This window comes from Numida meleagris, chromosome 3 (assembly GCF_002078875.1).
Source record: "Numida meleagris isolate 19003 breed g44 Domestic line chromosome 3, NumMel1.0, whole genome shotgun sequence".
NCBI classification, from domain to species: Eukaryota; Metazoa; Chordata; class Aves; order Galliformes; family Numididae; genus Numida; species Numida meleagris.
In genome coordinates, this window is record NC_034411.1 from 38,694,555 (window position 1) to 38,720,864 (window position 26,310).

General features: G+C 41.8%; 1 protein-coding gene across 6 annotated transcripts in view; it reads right to left on the reverse strand.

The window, feature by feature from the left end:
* Nucleotides 1-26,310, reverse strand: part of SLC35F3 (solute carrier family 35 member F3) — a 152,369-nt gene that overhangs the window by 40,051 nt on the left and 86,008 nt on the right. The window contains exon 1 of one of the 6 annotated variants that reach the window (XM_021392559.1): nucleotides 13,255-13,395. The exons of the other annotated variants lie outside the window; for them this stretch is intronic. Coding sequence (XP_021248234.1) covers nucleotides 13,255-13,330 — 76 coding nt within the window. The 5' untranslated portion in view covers nucleotides 13,331-13,395. Of the gene's footprint in view, nucleotides 1-13,254; nucleotides 13,396-26,310 lie in introns of those variants that run through there. 6 annotated transcript variants of the gene reach the window in all.

The window sequence follows — 26,310 nt, forward strand, 5'->3', positions numbered from 1 at the left end:
AAAAAGTTGGACTGTCTTTGAAAAAGTTGGAGGCTGTAGATGATACACGCACACATCATCCTATCCACTCATTTACTGTGCTGAGGACTTGCCTGCTGGCTGGCACACATGACATCCAGAGTTGTAGCTCTCCTTGTCCAGTCCCTGTGTTCCCATGGAGAAAGGTTTCCTCACCAAAGTTGCAGGTGCACAGATGAGGTGACCGCAACACTCAACATGGATGAGAAGCTTCTCATCCTATTCTCATCCACTGCACAAGGGCCAGCTGGCACTAAGCTGTATGGTAATTTAAAAATGGTAAAATGGCTTTTTCAGAATGGATGAGGCAGGACTTTGAAGAATTTTATTTCTGGACACGTTCCTCCAGACTTCCTGTGTTTCTTCCTTTGCCCTTTACAGCACACTGCTGTGTATGCTACTGTATCCCCAAAAAGAGTAAATCAAGATGCTGAGATAGATCAAAAATGCCTATCATGCTTTTACTAAATTTGGTTTTTTATTCTCCCTTTTGTTCATTCATTTTCCTGTTCCATAAATCTCAACTGGAACCATTCCTTGCTCCCTCCCTTTCAGCCCAGCAACTGAAGGAAGTCACCTCCAATGCTGCTGCCAATGTCATTTACCACTGGGATACGCAATCCCAGAAAACAGCCATTCTCCATTTCCTCTGTTAAGGGTGAGACTCCTCTCAGATAACTCCATAAACCTGTGGTAGGGACATCTATACCTGAGCTAGTCAACCCCAGCTCCTGGCTGAGTTTAAGGAGAAAAACAGGCACTGGAATGCACAGCTTATCCTACATATGCCTTTGATGAAGTGCCCTTTATCACTGACTACAGTTGCTTGCACTATGTTAAGAGAAAAGCCACCCAGTGGCAGTATCACCTTTAAGCAGCCTGTACAGTCCACTTCAAGAATCTTACACCTCTCTTAATGGCTTAAGACTCCTGTGCACAGCTTGCCAGTTAAACACTTACCACAGGGCCATAACGTACCTCACTGCCTTCGTTAAACATGTGATACTGACAGAAACCAAGGGTGGCATTCAACTTACCAGTCTGAGACATCTGCTGTGCAGACTCATATATCTGAGACAGTCATTTACACATTCTGCATAGTTAGTAGACAGAAAAAAAGACATTTCCATAGCACGATTTATCTCATGTTAAAGTAGATGATAAAACAAGCCAGATGAATCACCCTCTCCAAGAGCTTGTTTCTCTCCGCTCGCCCTAAACAGTCTGTGGTGGTAAGCTCAGAATTGACTCAGATGCCTGAGTGAAGTGAGTCCCACCTCTCCACCACTGCTGTCAGGCATCAAGAGTAAAGCCACACAAATAGTGTGGCAGGCTCTGAGCTGGGCAGATATATCTATGTATATAGTTGTCAGCAGTGAACTGCTTTAGCTGTTGCCAACTCATCAGCAAATGACTAAAAGAAGTACGACAAAAGTGCAGTGTGCCCTTGCCAGCCCTTCAGAGACACTAAGAACAGACTAAGGTCCTGTCTATTAGGGACTGGAACATATGCCTAATGATTATGTACAACTCCACCAGCTTCCCCAGGCTATGAATGAGCTTGAATGTAAGCATAATGTAAGCAAATTATTAAACAGCTCTTTGAGTCAGGCTTCTGAAAAATCTTTGAAAGAAGGAAGAATCCTTACAGGTCTCTGACAATTACAAATGAGCCATCCTCAAGGCATTTGTTTTCTGCACAAAGCAAGATTGTAAAGCTTGCAAAAATATGACATGCTTATAAATAAGGGAGAAGGAGCTGAGACACACTCCTATGACACAGCACCTCTGAGTGGTTAGGAGCTCTAGAAGCGTGTGACGTGCATGGGGATCAGAGCTGGATGCTACACAAGGTATATTTGCGCAACCTTGGCTGCTCCGTGGCCTCCTCTTCATCCAGTAACATGGAGAGATCAGTGGGAGGCAGTTCCAAAACAATTACCATTTACCAGCATTCCTAAGAACACACACAATGAGTTCTGGTGGCGATGTTCTGGACAGAGAATTCTGTTTGCCTCAGTGGCAGACTCTCAAACTCCTCCAAGTATTTTAATCCCATTTCCATCTACCACAGTAGCTATACATTATTTAGCTGTCCAGGATTTTTGAACTAAGCTGCTAAAAACAGCTGAGGCATCATCCTGTAAAGAGAAGAGTAAGTGCCAAATCCACAAAATAATGTCTCTAATTGCCACTATCTGTCTAAATCTGAAATGCTGACATTTATTCAGGCGTTTTCTTCACGGTGAGGTTAAACAGTGACGTCTTAGGGCATGGATGTCCAACCCTTAGGCTTGCCTGGGCTGCACTGAGTGAAGAGGAATGTTCTTGGGCTGCATATACATAGGTCACACTGAAGTAATACCTTCTATTTACTTTCATGGAAACTACAACAGATACGATGAACACAGTAACTCTGTTTGATAGATCAAATTCTCAGCTACAAAACACTATTCTTCAACAAAATCACCACCATTAGCTATGTTGTTGATTTTTTTTTTGCCAGTGATGAACAAGAGCCTGCGTGCCATGCTTGTGACAATCTGCACCAGTGGAGGTGACCCACAGTTTCTGTCACCGCTGCTGAAATGCACCACCCACAACTTCACTGTGCTCACATCCACTGTTTGGTCTCCATCAATACTCAGCAAGCGTCAATAAATGTCAGGGCGTGCAACTTTTTCTGCGTAGAGGAATTCAATTCCATGCCTTTGCTTCATAGGCACTTCCATGACAGACACTATTCTGTCAGACTGCCCCTCTGCTGCCATCTGTCACACAGTAACAACATGTAATGGAATACTGGCAGGAAGGTTCACCTTCTACTGCCATACCACCAACATCTGCCTCTGACATTGTGAGCCAATATGATAAAATAGGAGGCATTATTTTTGGAGCATCTCTTGGAAAATATATAATATAGTTAATGTATATAAGTAACAAAACTTATTTTAACTCAGTGAGTTCTCAAGGTGTTCATCAGAGATTTTTGATGAAATTTTACTATTCCTGTGCTTCATCCTTCAAAATAGTTGCTCACAAATGTACGTACTGCAAGAAAGCAACGGCATGAATAAGGCGTGACTGCGAAGTGATGGATATTTCTCCCTAGTAAGAGAGACCTTACAAAAATCTCATAAAGAGACATGATCAAATTTTTTCTTTGACTTGAATATATGACTGCAACTCAATACATTCAATTTGAAAATCTGCAGGTAATTTATTTATGTAATTGAAAGGTCTAGAGGGCAAAGTGTATGAGGAACGGCAGAGCTCCCTTGGTGTGCTCAGCCCAGATCAGAGGAGCTGAGGGGAGGCCTCATGGCGGCTGCAGCTCCTCACAGGGAGCGGAGGGGCAGCGCTGAGCTCTGCTCTCTGTGACAGCGGCAGGGCCCGAGGGAACGGCATGGAGCTGTGTCAGGGGAGGGGCAGCTGGGGGTTAGGGACAGGTTCTGCACCAGAGGGCGGTGGGCATGGAACGGGCTGCCCAGGGCAGTGGGCACAGCCCCGAGTGCTGGAGTCTGGACAATGCTCTCAGACATAGGGTTTGAATTTTGGGTGGTGGTGTGTGGAGCCGGGAGTTGGGCTCAATGAACCCTGTGGGTCGCTTCCAGCTCAGGATATTCTATTATTCTGTCTGATGTAATCACTGGAACAAGCCAAAAATATCACTTTCTCCTTCTCAGGGCAAACGACCTCCATGCTTACTGCTTTCCCAAGGAATGAGAGTATAGTTCAAGCAGACCAGCTTTGCTGATACCTGCCCCCCATGGCCCTGGCAGGGGTGCACAGCAGGGCACTCTCTGGAGCAGATGGGCTCCCTCTTCCTCCTAGCTGGGGAGCTGCCACAGCTGCAAGGGTACTTAATGCACTGAGCCATGGAATAGGAGCACACACTCCCCTGCCACTTTTTGAAAGACGAAGTTCAGCCATTTAGCTGCCAAATCAACTGTGAAACAGAGCAGTAAGTATTAGAGCGAGCAAGCAATAGTGAGGAACAAGCATCTTAGCGTGGCATAAAGCCATGCTCAGCCATGCTCATCAGGCCTCTGCTCAGTGGTACCCACTGGGCAGGCTAGATCACTCCTCAACCTGCATCCTTCCTGGTGTCTGTGGATGGGAGTTGACAGGCACACCGATGAAGGAGATCGAGTTTATCTTTCTAGGTTTTTAAAAGGCTTCTGACAAAATTCCAGACAACAAATCCCAAAAATCTCATAAATCCCATACAACTCCAAAGGGTTGCACAGAAAATAAGCAGCATCCAGAGAAGGAGCTGGAATGGACCAAAGGCTCAGTTCAAGACAGGAAACCAGGAAGGAGTGAAAAAAGCAATGGAGGGAAGTGGCTGAAGCTCTGCAGAGGTCAGCTGTGGGACCTTCTCTTCAATGGTTCAATGTAATTATAGGTAGCAAGGGGGCAAGTGATGAGCTAATAGTTTCCTAACGAAATTAGGTTATCCAGGGCTGTAGGATAATTGATGAAATGACTGGGTCATAAAATGGGGGATGCAGACGCAATGCATACTAATATAGAGGTGCAGGTGGGAGTACAAGAACCACGTGCCACATACACAGCACTTGGGCTCTGGCCCATCTACTACAAGGAATCCTGAGCTCTTCCCAGGATGCTCCACCAAAAAGGCAACATACTGCTCAGGAGCAGACAAAAACAGCAAGTTAACTGCTAACAATTATTAGGAACAAGGCAAAAATGGAGCAAAAAGTTGTTTCCTACATCCAGGGAAATTTCAGCTGTCAGTGTACCCACAGAGTAAGGGATGCATCTCAGGCTAGAAAAACACCTTCCTAATCAATTCCACCAAGTTGGAAACAGCACCAGATGGACCTCTGGTCAGGCCCCATATGGTGGCTGTTTGTGTGCTTGTTGAGGAAATTGCTCTTGGCTTCCTAAGGGGAAGCAGTGAGTTCCTGTGGGTGGCTGGCAGATAAGGCTATAATGCTTAGTGCTTAGGTTTGTCTATGCACTTTATCCCAACCTCCTTATTGTGATAGACCTGAAGGTCTAACAGATCAGTATTACATTTTTTTTCAATGCATACCAGTTAATGCATTATAATGGAAAAATGACAAAGCCTCAGAATCTTTATAAATAAAGTTTTTAAATGAGAATATTTGGTCAAAATAGCATTGCACATGTGGATTTTTAGATAATACTTAAGAAACTGTAAAAGTTTAATGTAGTATCTAAATACTTCACTTTTACAGTAACAATAATAAATAATAATTAAATTAAATTAATAATAATTAAAATTTAAATTAATTAGATTGTTAAATTAATTAATTATTAAATTAATAATAATTAAAAATAATATTACTCAGTTTGATCATGGAATAGCATGACTATATTACGAATACATCAATACAGGAGAAAATAAAAAAAAAATCACAGTAGAGGTTATTTTAAAGAACAAAACCAGGGTATTAAACTATTAGATCAGAAGGTTTGAATTTGCTTGAGGTTACAGCATATATTCCAAGATAGATGTAAGTACCTGTAAATGGGGAACTCTGCATGAGCACTGATTCAAAGCAAGACAAACTGAGTTCAGACTCTCTTTTGCTATTGGCATTTATTATATAAATTAATTAATTACACAAAAAGGCATGTTAGCATAATTTATGTGGAACATTAAATTAATCTAATAATCTCACCTTAATTTCAACAAGGCAAGAGATAGGTCTGTTGGCTTGTATGCAGTCAAGTCTCTTGACTGTGGAATTATGTGTCCCATATTACTGATACTACTGGACCATCCATATAATTTATCTTGTGCCAAATTCTAAAAGGTGCTACTAAATCTTTAATTACTGCTCACATTTATAGTATTTTCTATCACTAATGGTAATCATATATTAATTCTTGGATTATTCTGTGCCAAATATTATACCTAAGCTTACTAAGAGCTGGAATTAAATAGCAGATCTGCACGTATTTATTGAAAATATGCTAAAATTTTCTGCTTAGCATATATGCTCCTTTCTTCCTCTGTCAAATACTCAGGCAAGACTTTCTGTGAAATCTATATTCTAATTCCTACTAGTGATACAGAGCGTGCTGATAAATTATCAACTTTATACTGCAGCAATTTGGGCTGTAATCTATTTAATTTATCCTCAGAGGCAACTGCTAAGAAATTCTATTAAAATTGTGGCATTCAAATGAGGCTCATTAAAATACGATATTCCACTTTGAATGTTATAGGATGGGGAGTTCCCCTAAATATTGTCCTTTTTATTATTAAGCAGAATATATGATTGGAGTCCAGAGTGAAAACAGACAATACTGGGGGCTTATTATAGTACACTGTAGTACTAGAAAGTAACACCTGTGAACAGACATAAAGAACAATCCTGATTATGAGATACATGTTTTTTATCATTGTGCTGCATTTCCTTCCTGAATAAAAACTGAAATTGGGAGTTTTACCGTTTATTTTGAAATCAACATCTTTGTGGAAGCAGAACTTCCATTACAACAAAAATAAGTCATGACCAAAATGGGATTCTGGGCAAATATGAGCTGGAGGGTGTACAAATTTCATCCTGACCAAAGGTTTAAGTGATGGTTTAACTGTCTGTTCTGGTGAAAAAACAGGACTCTACTCTCCATAGGAAACTGCTCTACTAACTAGACAGTAGTTTGAGTGCCACATGCTTCTTGAGCAATGGTTTTATCTCCAAGGGAATCCAGCTACTTAAACTGATATGAATACTACGTTTCTATCAGTACATATATATATGGTTATTATATTAATAGGTAAGTGAATTCATGCTGACTGGCATGAATTCAGGCTATGCTGGCTGCGGATTATAAAAAATGGGATAATGTTATTTCTCCCTTACAGAGCTTTCCAAAATTCTGAGCTGCATGGTGTTCAGATATACACAGTTTTATATACAAGATTTTGTCATAGTCCATTGGTCTCTTGCATTCAGAATTCTAAGTCCAGTTGATTGTTCTCTTAGGAGATAAAGGGTTAATCTGCTTTTGAACTTTAAACACGATGCTTCTTTAGGTCCCATGTTAAGAGCACGATACTTGGAGCATCTCTTCTCTGTCAGCTAATGATCAGGACTTGACACGGATTTGAATGTGCTCACAACAGTTAAGGCAGCATACATACATCCATAGAATTCTGCACATAATTTGCTACTCATGGATCTGCCAGAAGAAGAGGATGCCTCCTCACCTCTCACCAGCAAGCCCAGCCAAAGCTGGGTCTCCTTCAATAACAAAGCAAGACTTCGCTAGACTCAAGTTGGCATGAAGAAACTTAGTACAACTCTGAACAAAAACAATACTACATGCAAGGATTCCAGTTTCCATTTTCTCTCTAATAGATACCTCTTCCTCTTTTCAATAAGAGAGGCTTTTGCAACCTTCTATTTTTTTAATCAGCTACAGAAGACATACTTTTTAGACATAAATGCAATGCTACCCTTGCTGAAAGCTGAACTAGGGAATCTGAGGTGACTGTAGAGAAGCTGTATCCTGATCACACTTCCTCACTTCAGTACTCTCCATGACTGAACTACAAAGCTTATGGGACTCACAGGTTTTTCATCTGAGGAGTTTGTTGTTTGGCCAGAAATAGTGATACTGAGCAAAAACTATTACTATTACTTGAAGAAGAGTCAACATACAACTTTTGTATAACCAAACAGTGCTCGATGCCGTGAAGAGATTTATGCCTCAGGAAGGATTCTCAAAATTTCAAGACTAGGTTCCTCTGCATTATGACAAATTAGAGCAGATTTAAGTTCCTGGAACAAGGCTGTTAACAACAGAGGTGGTGCCTGGCTTCTCCAGTACATAGTGCCAACACAATTGGTGGGCATCTCTGCCTGAAAGCAAGCCAGCTCTGCACTGCTAAGAACACCTTGTTTTCTGTTGCCTTTGATCTAATGCTGCAATGACTGCCAGCAAAACTCAGTGATGATTACAAAGTAAATCTACTCTCTTATTGGCCAAATTCCTCTTTCTGCAGGATGCTGTCCAGGTCTGCACTGGCATCTCACAGTTTATAATTAAAGAAGATTAACTGGGTTTTGGATTAAAGGTTGATGGTACTCTAGCCAAGTTGAGAGAACCACTTTAGTATGTAAGTGAATGTGCTGTGCTTAGTATAATGGGCTAAGACAGCTACATACAAATGTATACATATATGCCCTGTAACTGGGAAATGGCTGGGAAATATCTGTTGAGCAATCATAGAATTTTATGTTGAACTTCTAGTCTTTTCCAAACTCCAGCTCTTATACTGAAGTGTCTCTATGCTACGTATCATTCTGTCTACAATTATCTGCCGTTATGAAAAGAGGGGCAACATTTTCTTCTACAAAAATTATTGAAATAGGTGACAACACATGATGCACTGTGGTAATAATATTTATTTTTAAGTAGTTCTTTTTCGACCTTCTTATGGAAGAAATCTATAACTAAATAGACGGATTGGTAATCTGCTTATTTTTTCAGATCAACTGCCTAAATCAATTCAAGATGAGTAGAAAATGCACCTTGCTCCATTTAGAGATACATGGGTGAAATGCAATGGTCTGTGATCTGTGAAAATCTGAGATTATCCAATGGTTGCTGCTATTCTTAAGCTCTGTCACTGTAAATGAAAATATTGTTTGTCCATACTGTATACATATTTGTTCATTTCAGCCACTAAAGTAAGGCAGCTTGGATAAATCTTTAATTATTTACTTTCTGCTTCATGATGCATTAAAGCTCCTGCTCTAGCATTCGTTCAGTAACATCAAAATTTTACATTCTTTTTATTTTTGTATCATTTGGGGAGAAGACACACAATGCAGAAGTAATGAGTCACCTCTAAACCTATAGCTCATGATTTTGCACAGGCAAGATGGTATAGAAAACGAGTGGGACATGATCAAAGATGAGCTGGCAGGAATCCCCAGTGAGTAAGCCTAGCACAGCTCAGAGAAGCTCATTTTGAGACTGTTTAAGGACTAGGAAAGCACTGCGCCATGTGGGAAGGGTGCCAGGTGTTATGAAACAAGAAACTCCTTGCTCCTTTGGAACAAGATCTTGGATATCTGCTCAAATACACTGTTGCATTAACTGAAAATATTACAATATATAGGAAAAATGGGCAAAAGTTTACATGGGGTGAAACTAGAGTGTAATTACTGCCTATATGCACTTACCACACAGTACATGGATGTGAAAGAGGGTGCCCCTTTTCCATCAAAGGAGTAAGTTACATTGACTTTACTTTGGGCTTTACCCAGAGCACATGCTGACAGGTACAATAGAGAAGCAGAAATGCTAGAAATTACAACTCCATTAATTCCCATATCTGTATGCAAAGCCTCCCTCTGTTGTCACCATTAGCTTCACCCCTAGATCATATACTTAATCTCAACTCCAGCCAGGAGAGAGTGAAAGCTGCTACAACAACTGTGGAGCAAGCACAGGGTGGGTTTGGTGGTCTCTGCCCTTATTGCAAATGTTCACATCAAAGAATCAGTTATTTTTGTCTTCAGTGCAGGAAGATAGGCTGAACAAAAGCAGACATTTTGCAAATAAATTACTCCATGGAGGAGCCAGCATGCATTCCTTTCAAAGGCTGCTTTGGCGGGGAAGCACGAGCAAACCTTCAGCCATGGCTGAACCACTGAATCACCAGCTTGTTTTGCTTTCCCACTTCTTCTCCTTCCTACAATTACGCAAGCACTATATGCTTCTACAAAGTATATTTTTCATATAAAGACAGCTGGGCACAATTCTTCCACAACAAATGCTTACTTCCAGGTGAAATTTCAGTGGGGTCCATCTTAATGCTCAGTCAAAGTAAGAACAAACACTGTCTGATTGCCAAAACCTTCAGATGACACCAACAGAACGCTGATAATAGCAGCACAGTATTTATGCAGAGATATATTTATACAGCATTTGAATTTACTTTCTCAAAAAAGGAAGTTTAATTAGGAACATGCAGGAAATCATTAACTTCATTAAAAGAAGTCCTCTGGCACCCTGACCACAGGTGCCTTCATGGGAGTGCCCTCCCTAGGCCAGAACACAAATTCAGGGCTGGGGTCTCTCTTTCCCTGCCTGCTCTGTGACAAGATGTGCTGCTTGTTTTCACATAAGCTGCTTCATTCTGCAGTTTCTTGGCTGCCCCATCTGCAAAATGAGAATTATTAGAATCGTGCAGCTGAAGGAAGCATACTGCCACTCATGAAGGTTTTTGCTGTGGTTGAGATCTTCAGCTTGTGCTTGCTGAAGAAACTAAAAAGATTTATTACCAAAGTGATTACAGTGTTGATACATTTGTGATGAATTCCCTGCAGGCAGGAAATATATTAGAGGCCAAATTTATTTCCCATTTGTACTTGTACAAATTTCCTGTAACTCCAACGATGCAAACAAAGTTACTCCAAATAAGCATGTGGCAGAATCTGGCTCCACAGCAACTAAGTTTAGACATACATGTGTAATAACAGAGAGGTATCATTTGCATTACAAGCAACTCCAGGTATCACCAGTTTCTTTTCCTGACTGTGCAGAGGACATGTGCTACATGAGGAGGCTGCAGTACCATTCTGTTGGTGCTAGAAGCCTGAGAATAAGGAGCTGTCCACAGGGCTTAATTAAGAGGAGGATGGGTTTTCTCTGGTGAGGTGATTGATTGTCCTGGCCCTTCTCATGATGGCATCACCTCTCTGGAAAACCCCAAGATGCAGAGCAGGGATGGAAATTTTTGCCCTTCCATAGACGGGAAGACAGTCCTCCAAGTACGTGGAACTTTCATGTAAAAGATTATGAAAGCAGCCAGTTGGATAGGAACTGGTGATAAAAACAATCAGCAGCAAGACAGACAAGCACGAAACAGGCACTGAGCCTACACTTCTCAAAATGTGAAGTGTGTGCAATGGTGCCAGGCACAGAAAACACACGGTATGGTTACTGCCTGCCCAAGTGATGCGTGGAGATACAGTTGTCTTTAAAAGTGCTAGAACAGCAGGCTCAGTGCATACTGATGATTCAATGTCTGAAATAATTTGAAATGGCAGTCACGTTCCTGAAGGCGCACAAAGACCTTATCTTCCTTTTCAAGTAAAGAAGCTACTGCACCACAAGGAAATATAGGGGGAATGCCGGAAGGCTTTATAGCAATGCATATCAATGAAAGGCTCCTCTTTGCTAACTGTCCTACACGTAGACATATTCCCTGAGGTTCTGCCAAAGATCTGTGAAAGGCTTTGGTAGTAGTTGATAGGGAAGAAAATAAGCATAACTATGAAGCAGAAGTTGTCTTGCAGCATTGGCTACACCTTTGCAAAGGATGTCAGCTACAAAAGAAAGCTGGCAAGACAAACCTTTGCCTGACATACAGACTCAGCAAAGAAAGCCGTCCATTGTACGCCCACTGTCTCACTTTAGTCTATGACTACATCCTGGCTTTTTCAAATGGCTCTGAGCACCAGATGGCAAAATCAGTCAGTATTGGTCTGAAAGGAAATGTTGTCAATTGATTTGGAAAGAGAAGCTCTCAAACGGATCCTGTCAGTTTCATCAAAAGGAAATAAACAGCAAAGGAAACCCTTACCTGCTTCTATACAACCCCTGGTCTCTATGATAAACCATCAAAACAATTTAGATTTTGCCTTCAGCAATAACAGAAAGAAGAGCCTAAACTAAGGAAGGAAAAGCCCAACTAGGTCAACAAAGTCCCCGGTGGGTGGTGATATGGTATCAGAGAGCTGGTGCGCACAGCAGACATGGACATGCTTGAAAAGATTCAATTCTGCAGCACTGGGAAAGGTTGTTCTGCTTCTGTGTCTATATAAGGTAGGTAATAAACTGTATTTGAACTGGTAAAAAAGCAGCATGACCCACATTTCAAAGCTAGAGCCTAGTAGGTTATTATTATTTATGATTCATAAAGCTTGTGCAGTGCACCAAAAGAAAGGAAGCCATGCTTCCAGCTCAGAGGACCCTCTGATACAAAACCTTGGGAGTAAAACTGCTGGGCACAGGAGCTAACTCCAAGGGCTTTTAAAAACTATAATTACAGTGAAATGAAAATCAGACTTCTCCTTTCAGTCAGAAAATTTAGATCCATTCCCCTACCTTTAAACCAGGAGATTTTTATGCTGAGAGAATGCAACAGCTGCATTCCTCATGAACCAAAATCCCAGCCTTCAGGTACTCCTGATTTTTCAATTTTCTTGCTGATTTTAGTTGCTTCCCCCATCATCTTGGGCATTTTTCCATTTTATTACTTTCTTCTCCACAGATATATCACTACAAATTTTCTTTTCCCATCAGTTTTTCAATATAACTTTTTTTTCCTTCTTCATGAACTTTCCGTGGAATCTCACTTTCACATTTTATCCCATACTGTTCTTTCATTCTTGGTTTGGATTCCTTCTTCCCCTTTTTGCCACCTCTTGCTTGTCCCCATCTGCTTCTCCCTCCATTCCTTTCAGCCAACCGTTTTCTCCACCGACCTCATTCTCCCAGCCAACTCCCACATCTCCCCATGGGTTCCCCAAACCTCTTTTCTCTCCCTGCAGGAACTGAGCCCCACATCCACTCTCAGGTGATCTCCTTACCCACACCTCCACATTCCTCCACTTTCCCTGTATATCTTACTTCTCTGCCCTCACTCACGTCCCTTGCCCTGCTCTGGACGTAGCCTACAGCTTTCTACTCCAAACCACAGCTCCTCAAGCCAGGCCTCCCGCTCACTATGCCCAGAGTTTTGGGGCACTCTGCGCAGTCCTCCTGAGAACACCCAGCCCCTTTAAAGGTCCCTGGAAGCCTCCGGAGGTCCCGCGATCCCTGAGAGGCTGACAAGCCCTCCCCGCTGCTAGGCTCTCAGTTGCCATCCTGGCCACAGAACCCCAGGTGCGCCCCAGCGCCTGCCGGTGGGGCCACCAGAGGCGAACACAGATGCCTGGACGAGGTTCTCGAAGGGGGTACTGCCCGAGGCCGTGTCCCCGTCCCTCCCGCGCAGTCAGCGCTCTCCAGCACCATTGCTCCCTTCCTCCTTCCCTCCCGTCGCTTCCCACCGGCAGGTGCTGCTCTGAGGCTCGAGACCCGCTCCCGGCGCCCCGGGCTCCGACGGGACGCGGGGAAGGAAAGAGCCGGGGCCGCGTTCGAGCAGAGCGGGCATCGCCCGCCCGTCCCCCCGCGGTGCGAACCCCGTGCCCCGACCCCGTCCGGCGGCGTTACCTTCCACTTTGGTGAGGGTGAGCACGGGGCTGTTGCAGGCGCTGAGGGGGGCCACCCTGGCCGAGTGCTTCTTCATGGCGAGCCCGTCGCCGGCGGCAGCTCCCCGCCGCCCCGCGCCTACATCCTGGCGCCGCCGGAGCCCTCCTGGGCGGCGCTCCCGGCACGGCCCCGCGGCTGCCCGCCGGCTCCCGGCCCGCCGCCCTCTGCTGCAGCACCGGGCGGCGGCGGCAGCGGGGGCTGGGGCTCGCCCGCCCGCCCGCTGCCGCTCGGGGCTGCTGCAAACCACACGTCACGGCACGGCGCGCTCCCCCCAGGGCTCCCGGGGCCGCCCCCGGGTCGAGGCGGGGGCCGAACGCCGCGGCGAGGGGCGCGGCGGAGCCCCCGGCGGAGCGCAGCGGGCCCGGGCGCACTGCGGCTGTGGCGGTCCCGCAGCAGCCCGGCCCCGCACCGCCCGGGGAGTGCCGCGGGAGCGGGCGGCCGGCTTCGGGGCTCCGCTCAGCCTACCTCCGGAGCAACCTCCAAACAGCTTTTATTTGCCCCTGTTTCATCCCTCCCGTATCTTCCTTCAAAACCAAGTCCAGTCCCTATCCTGTGCCAATTCCCACCATTCTTTTCACGGCTGTTTCTACTGGGTGAGCGAGCTCAAAATTAATCACGGCTTTCAAGATGAGAGCGCACCGCTGATTTATCAATAATATTCCCACACTTGCAGCAGCACACTCTGCAGCCCTCTTAGCACAGCTTACTAACTTCTTCTGGAGGCATTAAAAATGCTTCAGTACCTACACACAAATTAAATAAAATAGGTGATTTCGCAACTGGATGGTGCTCAGGTGTAGCAGGTTGTTACATGATGCTGTTTGTTTCTTCGCCAGAAATAATTTCAAGACCCCTCAGTCATGATACACTACCATTTTGTGGTAGATTTTCCCTTCTGAAAGCATAGCTGGTATTAATTAGCAGGACTTAATGCAAGTGGATCCAGGAGAGTACACAATCTAATGAATGAATATGAAACATATAAAACAATCATACAGCTCTAAGCCAAGAGTCAGATTTTGCAAGATGCCAAGCAGCATTGATTCCTAGGGAGTTCTGCTATGGATATGAAAACACTCAGCACATTTGCCAGTTTCAAATATGAGATGTATCAGCAGACCAAGATGCAAATACTCAACAGTTCTCAAGACTTGGTCAGATTAAAATGAGCATACTTTGCAAACAAGGCCGGGCAGCCATCAATACTCCCCAAACATTCCAAAGTATTTGTTAATTATACAAATATTTGCTCTAGAAAAGCAGCCCTAGCGGGCTGGTTAGTAAGCTGTGGGAAAACACCACCGTCCTCCTGCAGGCTGACCACTTAATTCTATTTAGGATCTACAGCTTTCTTGGGGAATCGCATTCAGGCTGTTGGCCTGCAAAGGTCTTGTCTGTTGATCTGCAGGCAGACAGAGCCAAGGGGTTGCATTGTATTTCCTACGCTTCTTCAACATCAGCCTTTGGGATGAACTTTACCAGAACATCTGTAGATTCCTTTCACAGGATTCTTTTGGAAAGTTTACTGGTGTGCTTAGCATAAAGACCACAAAGGCCCAGCTTGGTCAAATGAAAAGCTGGCTTTCAGGGTTATTTCCAGGCTGTCCTCATAGGATTATCTGATCCATGGATTTTGCTATGATGTTACAGATCAGAGCTGTATTGGAAACTGTGGGTTCATCTTGTTTCACTGGTCTGTTTCATCTAGGAGTCCAAATAGTTTCTGATCTTTGAAAGACGTTACGTAAAGAGAGGCAAATCTCACCTTGCATGGTTCTGTCCATGAAATATCCCACAGCCACAGACCTGAGGTGACTCCCTCAGGCTCAGCTAACCAAGTGACACCAGGGAGGGGCAGACTCCAGGTAAGCTGGGCTTGCTTCTGCCCCGAGCTTAGCTACCAGTTCATCTGAACCTGGGCAAAGTAGGCAGGAAACTGTCACATCAACATTTCACAGCCAAATGTCAAGCAAGTGGCTGTGCAAGGCAGAGAAAAATCAGACTTCTCCACTGGTTGTAACTTATCATCACTAGGACATTTCCAGAAATTAAAAGTTAATTTATTTGAAAGTCCTCTTTGTTGCTGGGCACTTAACACTCTTTCCCTTCTTCAAGGTTTATGCTCTCATTTTTCATTGGTAAGGCATAACAAGTACATAATTTTACTTGGAGGATGGCACTGTTCACATAATAATTCACCTATTTTTTCATGATTTTTATTCTTTTTTTGATAGCACATTATTCTAACTCAACTGTGCACATATTTAACATTTGCAGGGTTGTTAACAAGTTTCAAGCTTGCAGCACTCTATTTATGGCTAAAACTCCAAATGTCAAAGACTTTATGGCAACAACTGTCTCCCGTGGCTGGCTGGAATTCCACTGGCTTAGGCCATGTTGGTGGTCAGGTGCGCTGCTGGCAGACAGTATGAGACACTCAAGAAGTATCTTAGCCTCCCACACTGCTGTTGTTGTTGCAGAATCATAGAATCATAGAATGGCTGGGGTTGAAAAGGACCTCAAAGATCATCGAGTTTCAACCCCCTGCTGAGTGCAGGGTTGCCAACCACTAGACCAGGCTGCCCAGAGCCACATCCAGCCTGGCCTTGAATGCCTGCAGGGATGGGACATCCACAACCTCCCTGGGCAACCTGTTCCAGTGCGTCACCACCCTCTGTGTGAAAAACTTCCTCCTAATATCTAACCTAAATCTCCCCTGTCCTTGTCCTTCTCTCCCAACAACTTGTACAACCACAGCACTCAGGAGTCTTCTCCTCAGTGTTCAGCTTTCAAAGGCACCACAAACAAGTGCCCAACCAGCACTGGTTCCAGATTGGGAATAGGACCTTTAACTGCTTTGCTGGCTTCTGACGTTGTTTCCCCGGTGTGTGTCAGGTGTAGCTAGTTAGGGCTCATGGAGTTTGATAGGGCTGTGCTTGACCCCCATCTCACATTATTTTACCTCCACCTGTCTCTGATTACTCTTGTTGTCCTTGCAGGTGCAAATGCAACCAGAGATCCGCGCTAGGCCTGTCTTTCTCTTGCATTAAAATATCAGCCTTATACCACAGTAACAAAAAGTTGTGTTTATTTAATGAAGAACTGTGTGCCTGAGGACTGTATTCCAAGGGCTTTAAAAGTGCGAGCTGTGCTTGGCAGCACACTTGCTACTTTCTGTAACTTGGATCACAGTGCAACCTCCCTACTTCCCTATGCCTTAACGCATTTGCTGCTAGATTGCACTTAATTTAATTTATAGTAGGCATCTTACAGTATAAGCAATGCAAAGCTGATGCACTTGGTAACATTTAAAGTTGAGTTTGTGGCTTTTTTTCCCTACAATATCCCTCCAGTGTTTAAGAGGCAACAGAGGAAAAGCTGGTGAATGTTTCGGTTGCAGATAGCTTACAAATTTGGAGAAAAAACTCTCAAAGCTTGAAAACGAGAGAAAGCAGACCTTCGCTTCTGACACAGAGCAAGGACACTTCATATGAATAAAAGAAGGTCAGAAGAAAAATCTGGGATGGGCTAGCTGGAATTTGCTCAGGCAGGCTTCTGTGTGATGGGGGCTTATGGAGCTGCTCTTGTCACTGTCAGTTACCCTTAAATTTAGAGTAAGAATTATGTTCAGTTATTTTCTTTATCAGATAAACATGTAAACGAGGATGCTAACAACAAGTTATTATGCTGCCTTTAAGCTTGTGGATCATAACTTCTTTTTGACTTAGAAAGGTATGTTTGAGACAAAAATGGATTCTCATAGTTATGTCTGCTATAATCTTTGACTTTAATCCTATTAGCAAATTTGATTAACCAACATGAAAAAGGTGTATAGTTGGTATTTGTCCAGTTCAGACATTTTCCTATTTAGTGTACTCATTAAAAGGACATTTATTAACTTAAGTGCTTGCCTTACCATGGAGGGCAATCACTTGTTGTGCTTAGCAACCCTAAAGGAAGTGGAGTGAGGACTTGTACTTGTGTAGCCAATTTTGTAACAGACTCCAGCTTATGCGAAAAGGAATCAATCTGCCAGGAGCCAAATACATGCTTGCATATTAGCTAGAAACCTAAACTGCCCACAGTCTGTCCAGTAACAGATCGTCCTTTCCTTTCATTTATTTGAAGTGATTTGTAGAATATTCTCCGCAAACAATTATTAGCCTGTTTGTGAGGAGCTAGGTCTATTTGAATGCAGTGTTAGTTTTGTCTGGCTACTGCCTAACAACCTTCTAATCTGTTTCATTTTCCAACTAAAAAAACATGTCAAACATGCTTTTCCAAAGCAAATAATAGCTATTTTGGAAGTGACATTTGCTGTCCTGCTCTCATTTTGAAATATGCATTTACATTGTGCTGTCTGGTGACCAGCCACCAGTGTTGTTTGCACGCTGTCTGTATTTACAACCGTCATCCACTCAAAACAAATTCACATTTTTGTCAAACTCACATACGCTTCTTTCTCAGTAATATGCACCTAGCTGTAAGGATGATGTCTTTCAAATCTTCCCTGTTCCTAAACAGGTCAGTTACTTAGGTATGATGTCTTGAATTCATAGAACGAGAGACTGGAGGAAAGAATAAAACCTGACTGGCTAGAGGTGTTCCTCAGGCCACACTGAACTGAGACTGCTGTATTCATTGCTGTTCCTGAGTGCTTTCTCTTCAAATTTGATCAGATAAACAGCACGACAGATAGCAGTCAAATCACAGTTGTTCTTAAATGCTGCAGATTGTATATACACCCAACAGTTCTTAGACGTGGATGTGAAGTCCTGGTGAGAATATCTCCCTCACGTTTATTTTAACCTTCTGTTTATAACTGCTGTAAGCACTACAGGAGGAGACAGCACTGATTAATTTTATTTCCAAATCTCTTAAAATATTAACTGTTTCCAGCACTTACTGAGAAACTCTCCAGGATTTGTGTACAAGAAGGGCCATACAATTCCCATCTAGCTCCTTCAGCTGATGGGCTCTGCACTTTTGCCTCTGTGCAGGTGCAAATTAGCTGGAATGCCCCCTTTTGGGCCAGGTGGTTCAGAAACAACCCATCATGTGGCAACTGATTTTTTTCCAAGACCATATAGTACCTGCAAGGTTTGCCTTTAAGAGCAGCAACCTATAATTAATACAGTGATCAGACTATTTACATATACAGTATTTCTTGGTATTAGTTGTGGGAACACAGGAGAAACTAGAAGGGAGTCAAACGTTAAAATATTTCAAATGCCTGTTTGCCTTCTTAAAGTGTGTCATTCTCTGAAAACAGCAGCAGGCTCAAACAGTTTTGTCTGGTAGAAGCTGCTCTTCTCTGCTGCTCCTGACAACTCCACTAACCCTTCTCCTTCTACCTCTTGTCATTTTTTGGCCATTTCAAATGTTGATTCTCAAAGCTAGCAGTTCCCTGTGTAGTTTTGTCTGGAGACAAGAAAGAAGTGTTCTCGTCTCTTAGCAGTTTGGCATTTTTCTTAATGAGTCTCCTGGGCTTATCAGACTATTACTTTTTTCTCAGCCGTATTTGATGCTGCCTTACTACAAGACCTTTATAACCTCAAATCATACAAAATAAATCATTATATCATCAATATCAACACAATTCAGCAACAACTATTTCTTAGCCTTCTTGTTATCTAGGATACACGCAGTGTTACAAATATCTGGGCAGCTTTACAAATATCTGGGCATCGCCTCTGCATTCTTCACTACCATCTAACTTCTCACCAGCTGTCTGTGTAAAGCACTGGATGTGAAGTGAATTTAAATGCAGTTGTGCATTATTTCTAGCATTAGAAACAGTTGTAAGCTGTGCAAAACCTCTACTGCTGTAACATCCCAGATTAGGAGGTGCTGGCTCCTCTAGAAAAGACGCAAAGGCCAGGAAACAATGTTTGGCCATGGCTCATGCTTCTAGCATCGTGAAAAAATAGGTTCTAAAATCAGAAGTTGGAATATACGAAAACAGAATTTAAAAATCTGTTGGAAAAAGCTTGGAAAAAAAAAAAGAGAAAGAAGTTCCATCAGTGAGGCAGGCTTTTGTCCTCAAAGAAAAGGTTAAGAACAGATGGAGCATATGCTTCCTGTCTCAAACACAGGCAGAGACCATGAGACCTGAAGGCTGAATCACATCTGTTTCTCCTTCTCACCTGAATACTTAGAGAACTTTGCACTGACTGCGCAAGTAGTATTAGGCAGGAAAAAAAACCAAAAAAATTAGATGGAAAATGGTCATCCAAAGATAATTCAGAGAAGGCCTTTCTGAGCCTGTATTTTGTACTGTACAAAATTGTGTACAATGTACATAATATTCTGTATTTTGACTCACCTTCTTTTTGGACAGTGCTCTGGAGTGAAATTCGTGGGCTCTATGTTAAATTTAAGTTTTACTACCAGCTCCTGGAAACAAAGGTTAGGTACTATGTAAACACTCCCAGTGGTCTTTGGACTGGAGGGAGTTTCAGCCTACAGAAATAAATTGCCAGTTGTTTGCTAGGCAGAAAATCGCTGCCATCACAACATCCAAATGTGCGTAAGAGCCAGCAGGTCCCTTGTTGTCCTTTTACCGGGAAAATGGATTTTAAAAACTTCAACACTTTTTTTGCCCTTCTCCTTTGTATACTCTGCACTTCCTCTTTCTTGTGACTGTTTATGTACCTTCATTACTTTTTCTCCTTTGTCTTTCCCTCTTCTCTCTCATGCCTCTTCTTTGTCAAATTTCTCCCAGTGCTAGTACAAAAAAGCCTGTAATGTGAACGGAACGCTGCATCCACTTATAATGCTACAGAGACAATCAGATAAAAACATTCATATCAACTGTTTTTTTTAATTGTTCTTTTCCATCAAAACCCTTAACAGCTAGTACTGGAATTTTTTTTTGGAGGTACCTTAGACCTCACAATTTATTGCTTCAAAGTAAATGTGCTGAAGCTGTCCAGAAGCTGATCACCTCGCTAGCTCTCCAGTTCTCGTAGTATTTGCCCTCTGATTTTCAGTTTCTACCTGGGCATGCCATCAGTGCTATATCTAGAAGAATTTAAGATAAGGCTGAAAAATAAAGCCATAGACACAGCCTCTTCCCAGATTTTCTGCCTGTCCTTGCAGGGCTCCAAGCAAGATTCTGCAGAGCAGCAAGTCACCTCTATGGAAGCAACAGGTTAATTTTCCGGCAGCTTCTAACTGATATTTTAAGTAAGTACCTGGGTTGATTGCCCTCAGAGAGACCATTCAGTTTGGCACATTGAGTACCTGCTTCAAGTGTAGATTTTGTTTAAAAGACATTATACAAGATGAACCTTTTAGCACCAAGTGCTTTGTAATTATGTCCTCCCTACCCTGCAGTCCCAATCACTCCAGTTTCCCACTCTTGGAGAGGCGACCTGCTTCCTCCGGAGGCCACTGGCTACTTCTGTCTCTTTGGGAGAACTTCTCTTCCTTCTTTTAACTATTACTAAGGAAGATGTGGATACAGTTGGGCCCCAAATACAAAATAAGAAAGCAATATAAGCCTGTTTCCTTGAAAAATATCTGTCCCAAGATTCTGGGGGAGAATACTGGGGTGGGAATGGTTCTCTCTAGATACTATAAAATAGAAAAGCACCTGATGGTATGTGTTTAGAGTAGCAGCATCAGGGTCCTCCTACTCCATTTCAGTCTCTGCCACTACCATAACAAAGAGTGTGAGTTACATTTCTGTCACAAGTTACTCATGAGTATCCTGGGACATAACTTAGCTACTTCTTTAATGTGGTTTGGAGATCCTATGATGAAAAGTTCTAAGGCAAGCATTACTGTTATTAAACTCTCAGAGCATACCTAACAATGTTGGTATTTATATTTTATCACCTTTTCTTAATAAAGAGAGTGAATTTATTAGTAGTGCAAAGGGAGAATCTATTATTACTGCAGCTAATCACTAGTGCAAGAATAATTAAAACCTTTAAGTCATACACTAAATCTGAGTTTTTGAAATGACACTGAAAACAGCATTTTGTAGACCAAAATTCTAGGTATTCAGAAACTGATTCATAATCTTTATAGATTGCATAATTTTTACCTTGTATGTGCATTGCTGATCAAACAAGGTCAGATTAATACCTACAGCAAAGGTATATTGCCTCCTATGCATGAAAAACACCACTGAGAAAGTTTAAGTCCTTTGGGCTACTTCAAGGTCATGGGAGTTTTGATTAGAGAGCAGGGTTCAAAATGGCAAGTGAGCTGCTTGCTCCAGGTTGAAGCTGGGTCTAGAAGTGTAGGAGGGCTGCTCTGTTCCTTCAGAAGGAAGGTTCTTCATAAAAAGATGATGGATACAGCCCTATTTATAACAGCATAAAATTGGGTTAATTACACAAATTTCAGTGCAGCCACGTCAGATGAATGCACAAGCGGTAAAGATCATTCTCCAGCCCAAATAATCCTGTGCTCTTGCTCATCTTACATGGAACTGGACCTGTTACCTAGAATGTAATATTACATGTGTAGTAATCCTCAAAAAACTTCACGAGACTGAGAAAAAATGGAATACTTTTCCAATAAATGTACTTCGAACAAACAAGGCCGGCTTGTAACATTACATTTTTTTAGATTATTTAGTCTAAAACAAACAAAAATTTGGGAATTCCTAAATTCTTGAGACTGGAATTTGAGACAGGGAGCATCGGCTTATCTCTAAAAAATTTCATACCCACTGACAAAAATGTTGATGAGATGATCTAGTAGATGCTTTGGATTTCAGCAAAGGTAGGGAAACCACAGCCTGAGGCCTGTGAAGGAGATCAGGAAAGGACCAGGTGAGAGAATGATCATTTCCTTCTGTCACTCCAGAGCTCCTCTCTATTTTCAGCTGGGACTACACTGTGGCACACGAATTTACAACAGTTATTTGCTTTTCCATCCACTCACCAGCACAAGCTATTTGTGGTGCTTGTGGAGGTACTGTATGATGCACAACTTTTATCCTTCGTCAGCTTGATTCCTGCCAGCCTTTAAGAGCTTGCAATTTACATATTGCTGCAAAAAGCAGATTTCCACAATCTTCTTTGGGACACAAATGTCCCATTGGTGGATAATATCTGTTTTTCTCTTGTGGTAGGAGAAGAAAGCAAGTCTGATGTTTCCTTGATGTCTTTTGCTAGCCAGTAATTGCTAAATCTGTACAGATTCTGTTAAAGCAAGCATGACTTTTTTAAAATGCTGGACTAGAATTTTAAAATTTAGTACTTATGCAACAATGGCTATAAGCATGAAGAGGTGTCATTCTATGCTATAACCCTTGTATTTTACACAATAACAAGATAGCTTTTTATAAAAACCTGCTGCTGCTTATCATTAATTCCTTCACTTCTAGACTGGATTTAGTTAATACTTTTAGGGAATGAATCTGGATCATTAATTAACAGTACTAAGGATATCTGTAATAAGATTATGCACATGGTTCTACATTCCCACCACTCACTTGATTTTCTTTTGAACTAATGGGAGCTTTGCCACTAGCTTCAATGCACTCAACACTGAAACTGTCACTTTTGATAAAAACAGTATTAATGAAACAGCTAAAGAGGAAACTAAAAAAAAGGACAGAAGTATTAGCTGATGGATGGGAAGGATGAGGGTCACTATAAGCTATGAGATCATAGGAAAGCTAAAAGAGGGCAGAAGTAGAAATAACAAAGATTGAGAAGAGAGGACTACCAAAGACAAGATAAGGCAAAGGCAGGTGGGCAACAGCTCAGACAAGAATCAGAAGAAAAATACCAAGCACATTTGGAATCAGAAGAAATGAGAAGAATACTGATCCAATTCAGAACAAAAAAAAACAAAGCACCTGCTCATTGCAAGGGAAGACTATATGTGCTTGGAATAGAGCATGGGAATTCAGAATTCATCCTGTTCCTTTCAGCTGCAGGAAATTATAAGCTACCAAAAGCACAGCTTTCTATTACACAGAGACTTCTTGTCCTATAATGTGTTGTTTGCTGTTAATGTGTACCCTTGTGCAAAGAGACTTCCAACTTACTCTTTGGAGAAGGAAGATCCAGCTGATTTGTACCCTCCATCAAGCAAACAAACCTGTCTGATATGGCCATAGATGTGTTTGCTGGATGGCACATCAGACAGTGGGAAGGAGATAGGTACTTCCTCATCGGCTTTCAGTCTCATTTACAGTAGGACGAGGCATGCTCCGATCTTTGCAAAGAACTGGACAGATGCCTGAGTGATGGAAGGACAAGGAACCTGAGAGCAAAAGAAGGCAATGTGCCTATCCGTCTCCCTCTAGATGGTATGAACCTTCATTAGGCAGGCTCTAGCCTCTGCAGTGATGGCAGAATCAATCTCCTGAGATCTGGAGCAATGAAACCTTCCCCCCAGGGGTAGCTGTGCTTTTCTTTGCTCTCCCCCTCCCTGCAGATCCAGGTCTCGATCTCAGGTTAAATTTCCACTGAACTGTGAAGCAGCAGGAAAGCAGATTTATTTCCTGCATATTATTTCCAACAGTGTTCCCTCAAGTGTATATAAAACATTACTATAATTCCGTCCTAGGGTTCTGTTGATATTAACAAATCACTTGAATTTTGCTCTTAGTAATTAAAATTACAAGTACTTTTTGTTGTAGTAAAAGGCAGGAGGCAAATGTGGCTAGGGCCTTGTTATTCAGATAACTGTAATAATTCAGGCAGCAGTATATATTTCCTCAATCACTTTTCTTTCCTACAACAGTTTGAAGCCTTCAACAATGCAGCATACAATTCCTCAAAGCTTGGAAGCATAAATCTAGGTCCCGTAGCACCTCATGGAAGTAAATATCGCAAATATCAAGCCATTTTTTTCTGATTAACTAGGTATAAAATACCTTATATATATGCAAAATGTCAAACAAAATAAGCGTTGCTTATAGAGACTTGAAGATTTAGATGAAGTCAGGCTCTCTGACTCTTTCAGACATTTCTAGGAGTAAGCCAGCACTCCATCAGCAGTAAATATAAGACTCACTGTTTGCTCAATCTTTTCTCCTGAAATAGCATTTTTCTAGGATCAACTTTGAAGAGAGGATTAAAACAACAACAACAACAAGCATAAAAAAGGGAAAATCAGTAAGCAAATGTATTCCTAGGAGACTAGAGGGTTATAAGGACTCTCAGGCCTATTTACTGAAGCCTCTAATCACCATATAGGGCACGGCTACAGCATTTAAGGAACGTTATGAACCTGACTTGAAAAAAAAGTATAGACTCCCCAGGGCAAAAGATTATATGTGGGAATTGACAAGGTTTTTCTTGGTCTCATCTTTCCATCGAAAAGCTTATCTTGTGCTCCTTTCCAGATTATTTGCATGAACAAGGAAGGTTACAAAAACAGAAACGACCGAGTGAGACAGATGAAAGATTCAAAACACAGCTTTAAATCTACAAGGAGCTAATACCATTGCATGACTAAGCTTGAGATAAGCTCTTGACAGCCAAGCAGGAGAAAAACGCCTGGTTTTGTTAACCAAGAACTAAGAAGAGTTTTTGTCATCCTAACATTTAAGAGCTGCTCATATAAAAACTGTGTAAAATAAGGTCATTGAAGACATAGCTGTGGGAGACATTTTTTGAATGATACATTTGTGTGTGGCAAAGGGCATCAGCTAAAGATAACTATTCAAAGGTAGAAGACAGGCAGAAGAATACAGAACTTATCAGTGCAATATTAAGACTTTAGAAAGGGAGGACGTGAAATACTAACTTGATGAACTCTCAAAGAGCAAGCTAGTTTAGCTAAGTCTGGAGGAGCTCATTCCAAAAGATATTCCCAGACAGCTTGCATCCATTTCATTACTTTATGAGTGTAAAGAATTACTTGAAATTTTGTTTAAAAGATATTTTAAACTTTTGTTGTCTGGACAAGATTGAGATATGGATCCCATAGGCCAGTCTCCTTCCATTAAGTGCAAAAGTACTACAGAGGAATCTCCCAAACGACAACTCTAACTTTTAATACATTTACATGAAATGCCATCCTTAATTTCTGTATTTCAATATACATAAAACAGAATAATACTCACTGCTTCATCTAAGTTAATGTTATATATTTTAAAAAGTTCTGACCCGCTCTCCCTCCTCTGGTGGCATATAATATGTATAAAGATAAGAAAATAAGCTGTTTGCACTTCATTCAATCTATACCACCTACATTAAACTTCACCCAATTTAACTGCCAGTTAACGTCTTAATGCTGTCTAAATCCTAAGCAGTAGGAGGATTATTGGTTCAAGTCCTTTTGCTTATAAAGCAGCCTTCTTTATCTTGCAGAGGATCATACACCTGCTCCAGCAGATATTATTTCTCAGTAAAGACAACACCTAGACAACAACATGTTATCTGATCATTGTAAATGCTTTAATATTGAGCCAACAGATATATTTTTGTTTATCTCATTCCCTTCTTATCTCCTCCATGATTTATCAAACACAACTTTGTCGTATTTTAACGCTAACCAGGAAGGATCTATTTCAGGATTCACCTTTAAACAATAATGTTATCTACCTATCACATGCTCTAATCATTGAATACCCCCACTATTAGTAGTCAGTAGTATATGGTCACTGAAAAAGTCTTGACTTTGGTGTGGATATTCCATTTACACTTATCAATTCTTTCTGAGGTCATTGTATGCAAAATGGAAAAAAAAAATTAACAAGAAAACATATATTTTGTTTCATGGTGATTTTTACCCCTCTTATTATTAATTGCTTTTTTTTTTTTTTGGACAGAATGTCCTAAAAAGAGCTATTAACTGAAGACATACCACCATGTCTTCCTGCATTACCAGAAAAGTAATTGCATTTCATTGCGCAGTGCCACATAACAAGTTCCAACAGTCTGGTTTCGCTTCTAGATAGTTCACAGTTTCAAAATTGTTTTCACTGCTTCAGGGGAAGTCACCCAACGTCATCAAAGAGTTTGTTGTAAATGTTAGTATAGAAGTCATTAAATACTGGGAACAACCAAGGACATTGCGTTCTGCATTTCGTATCCA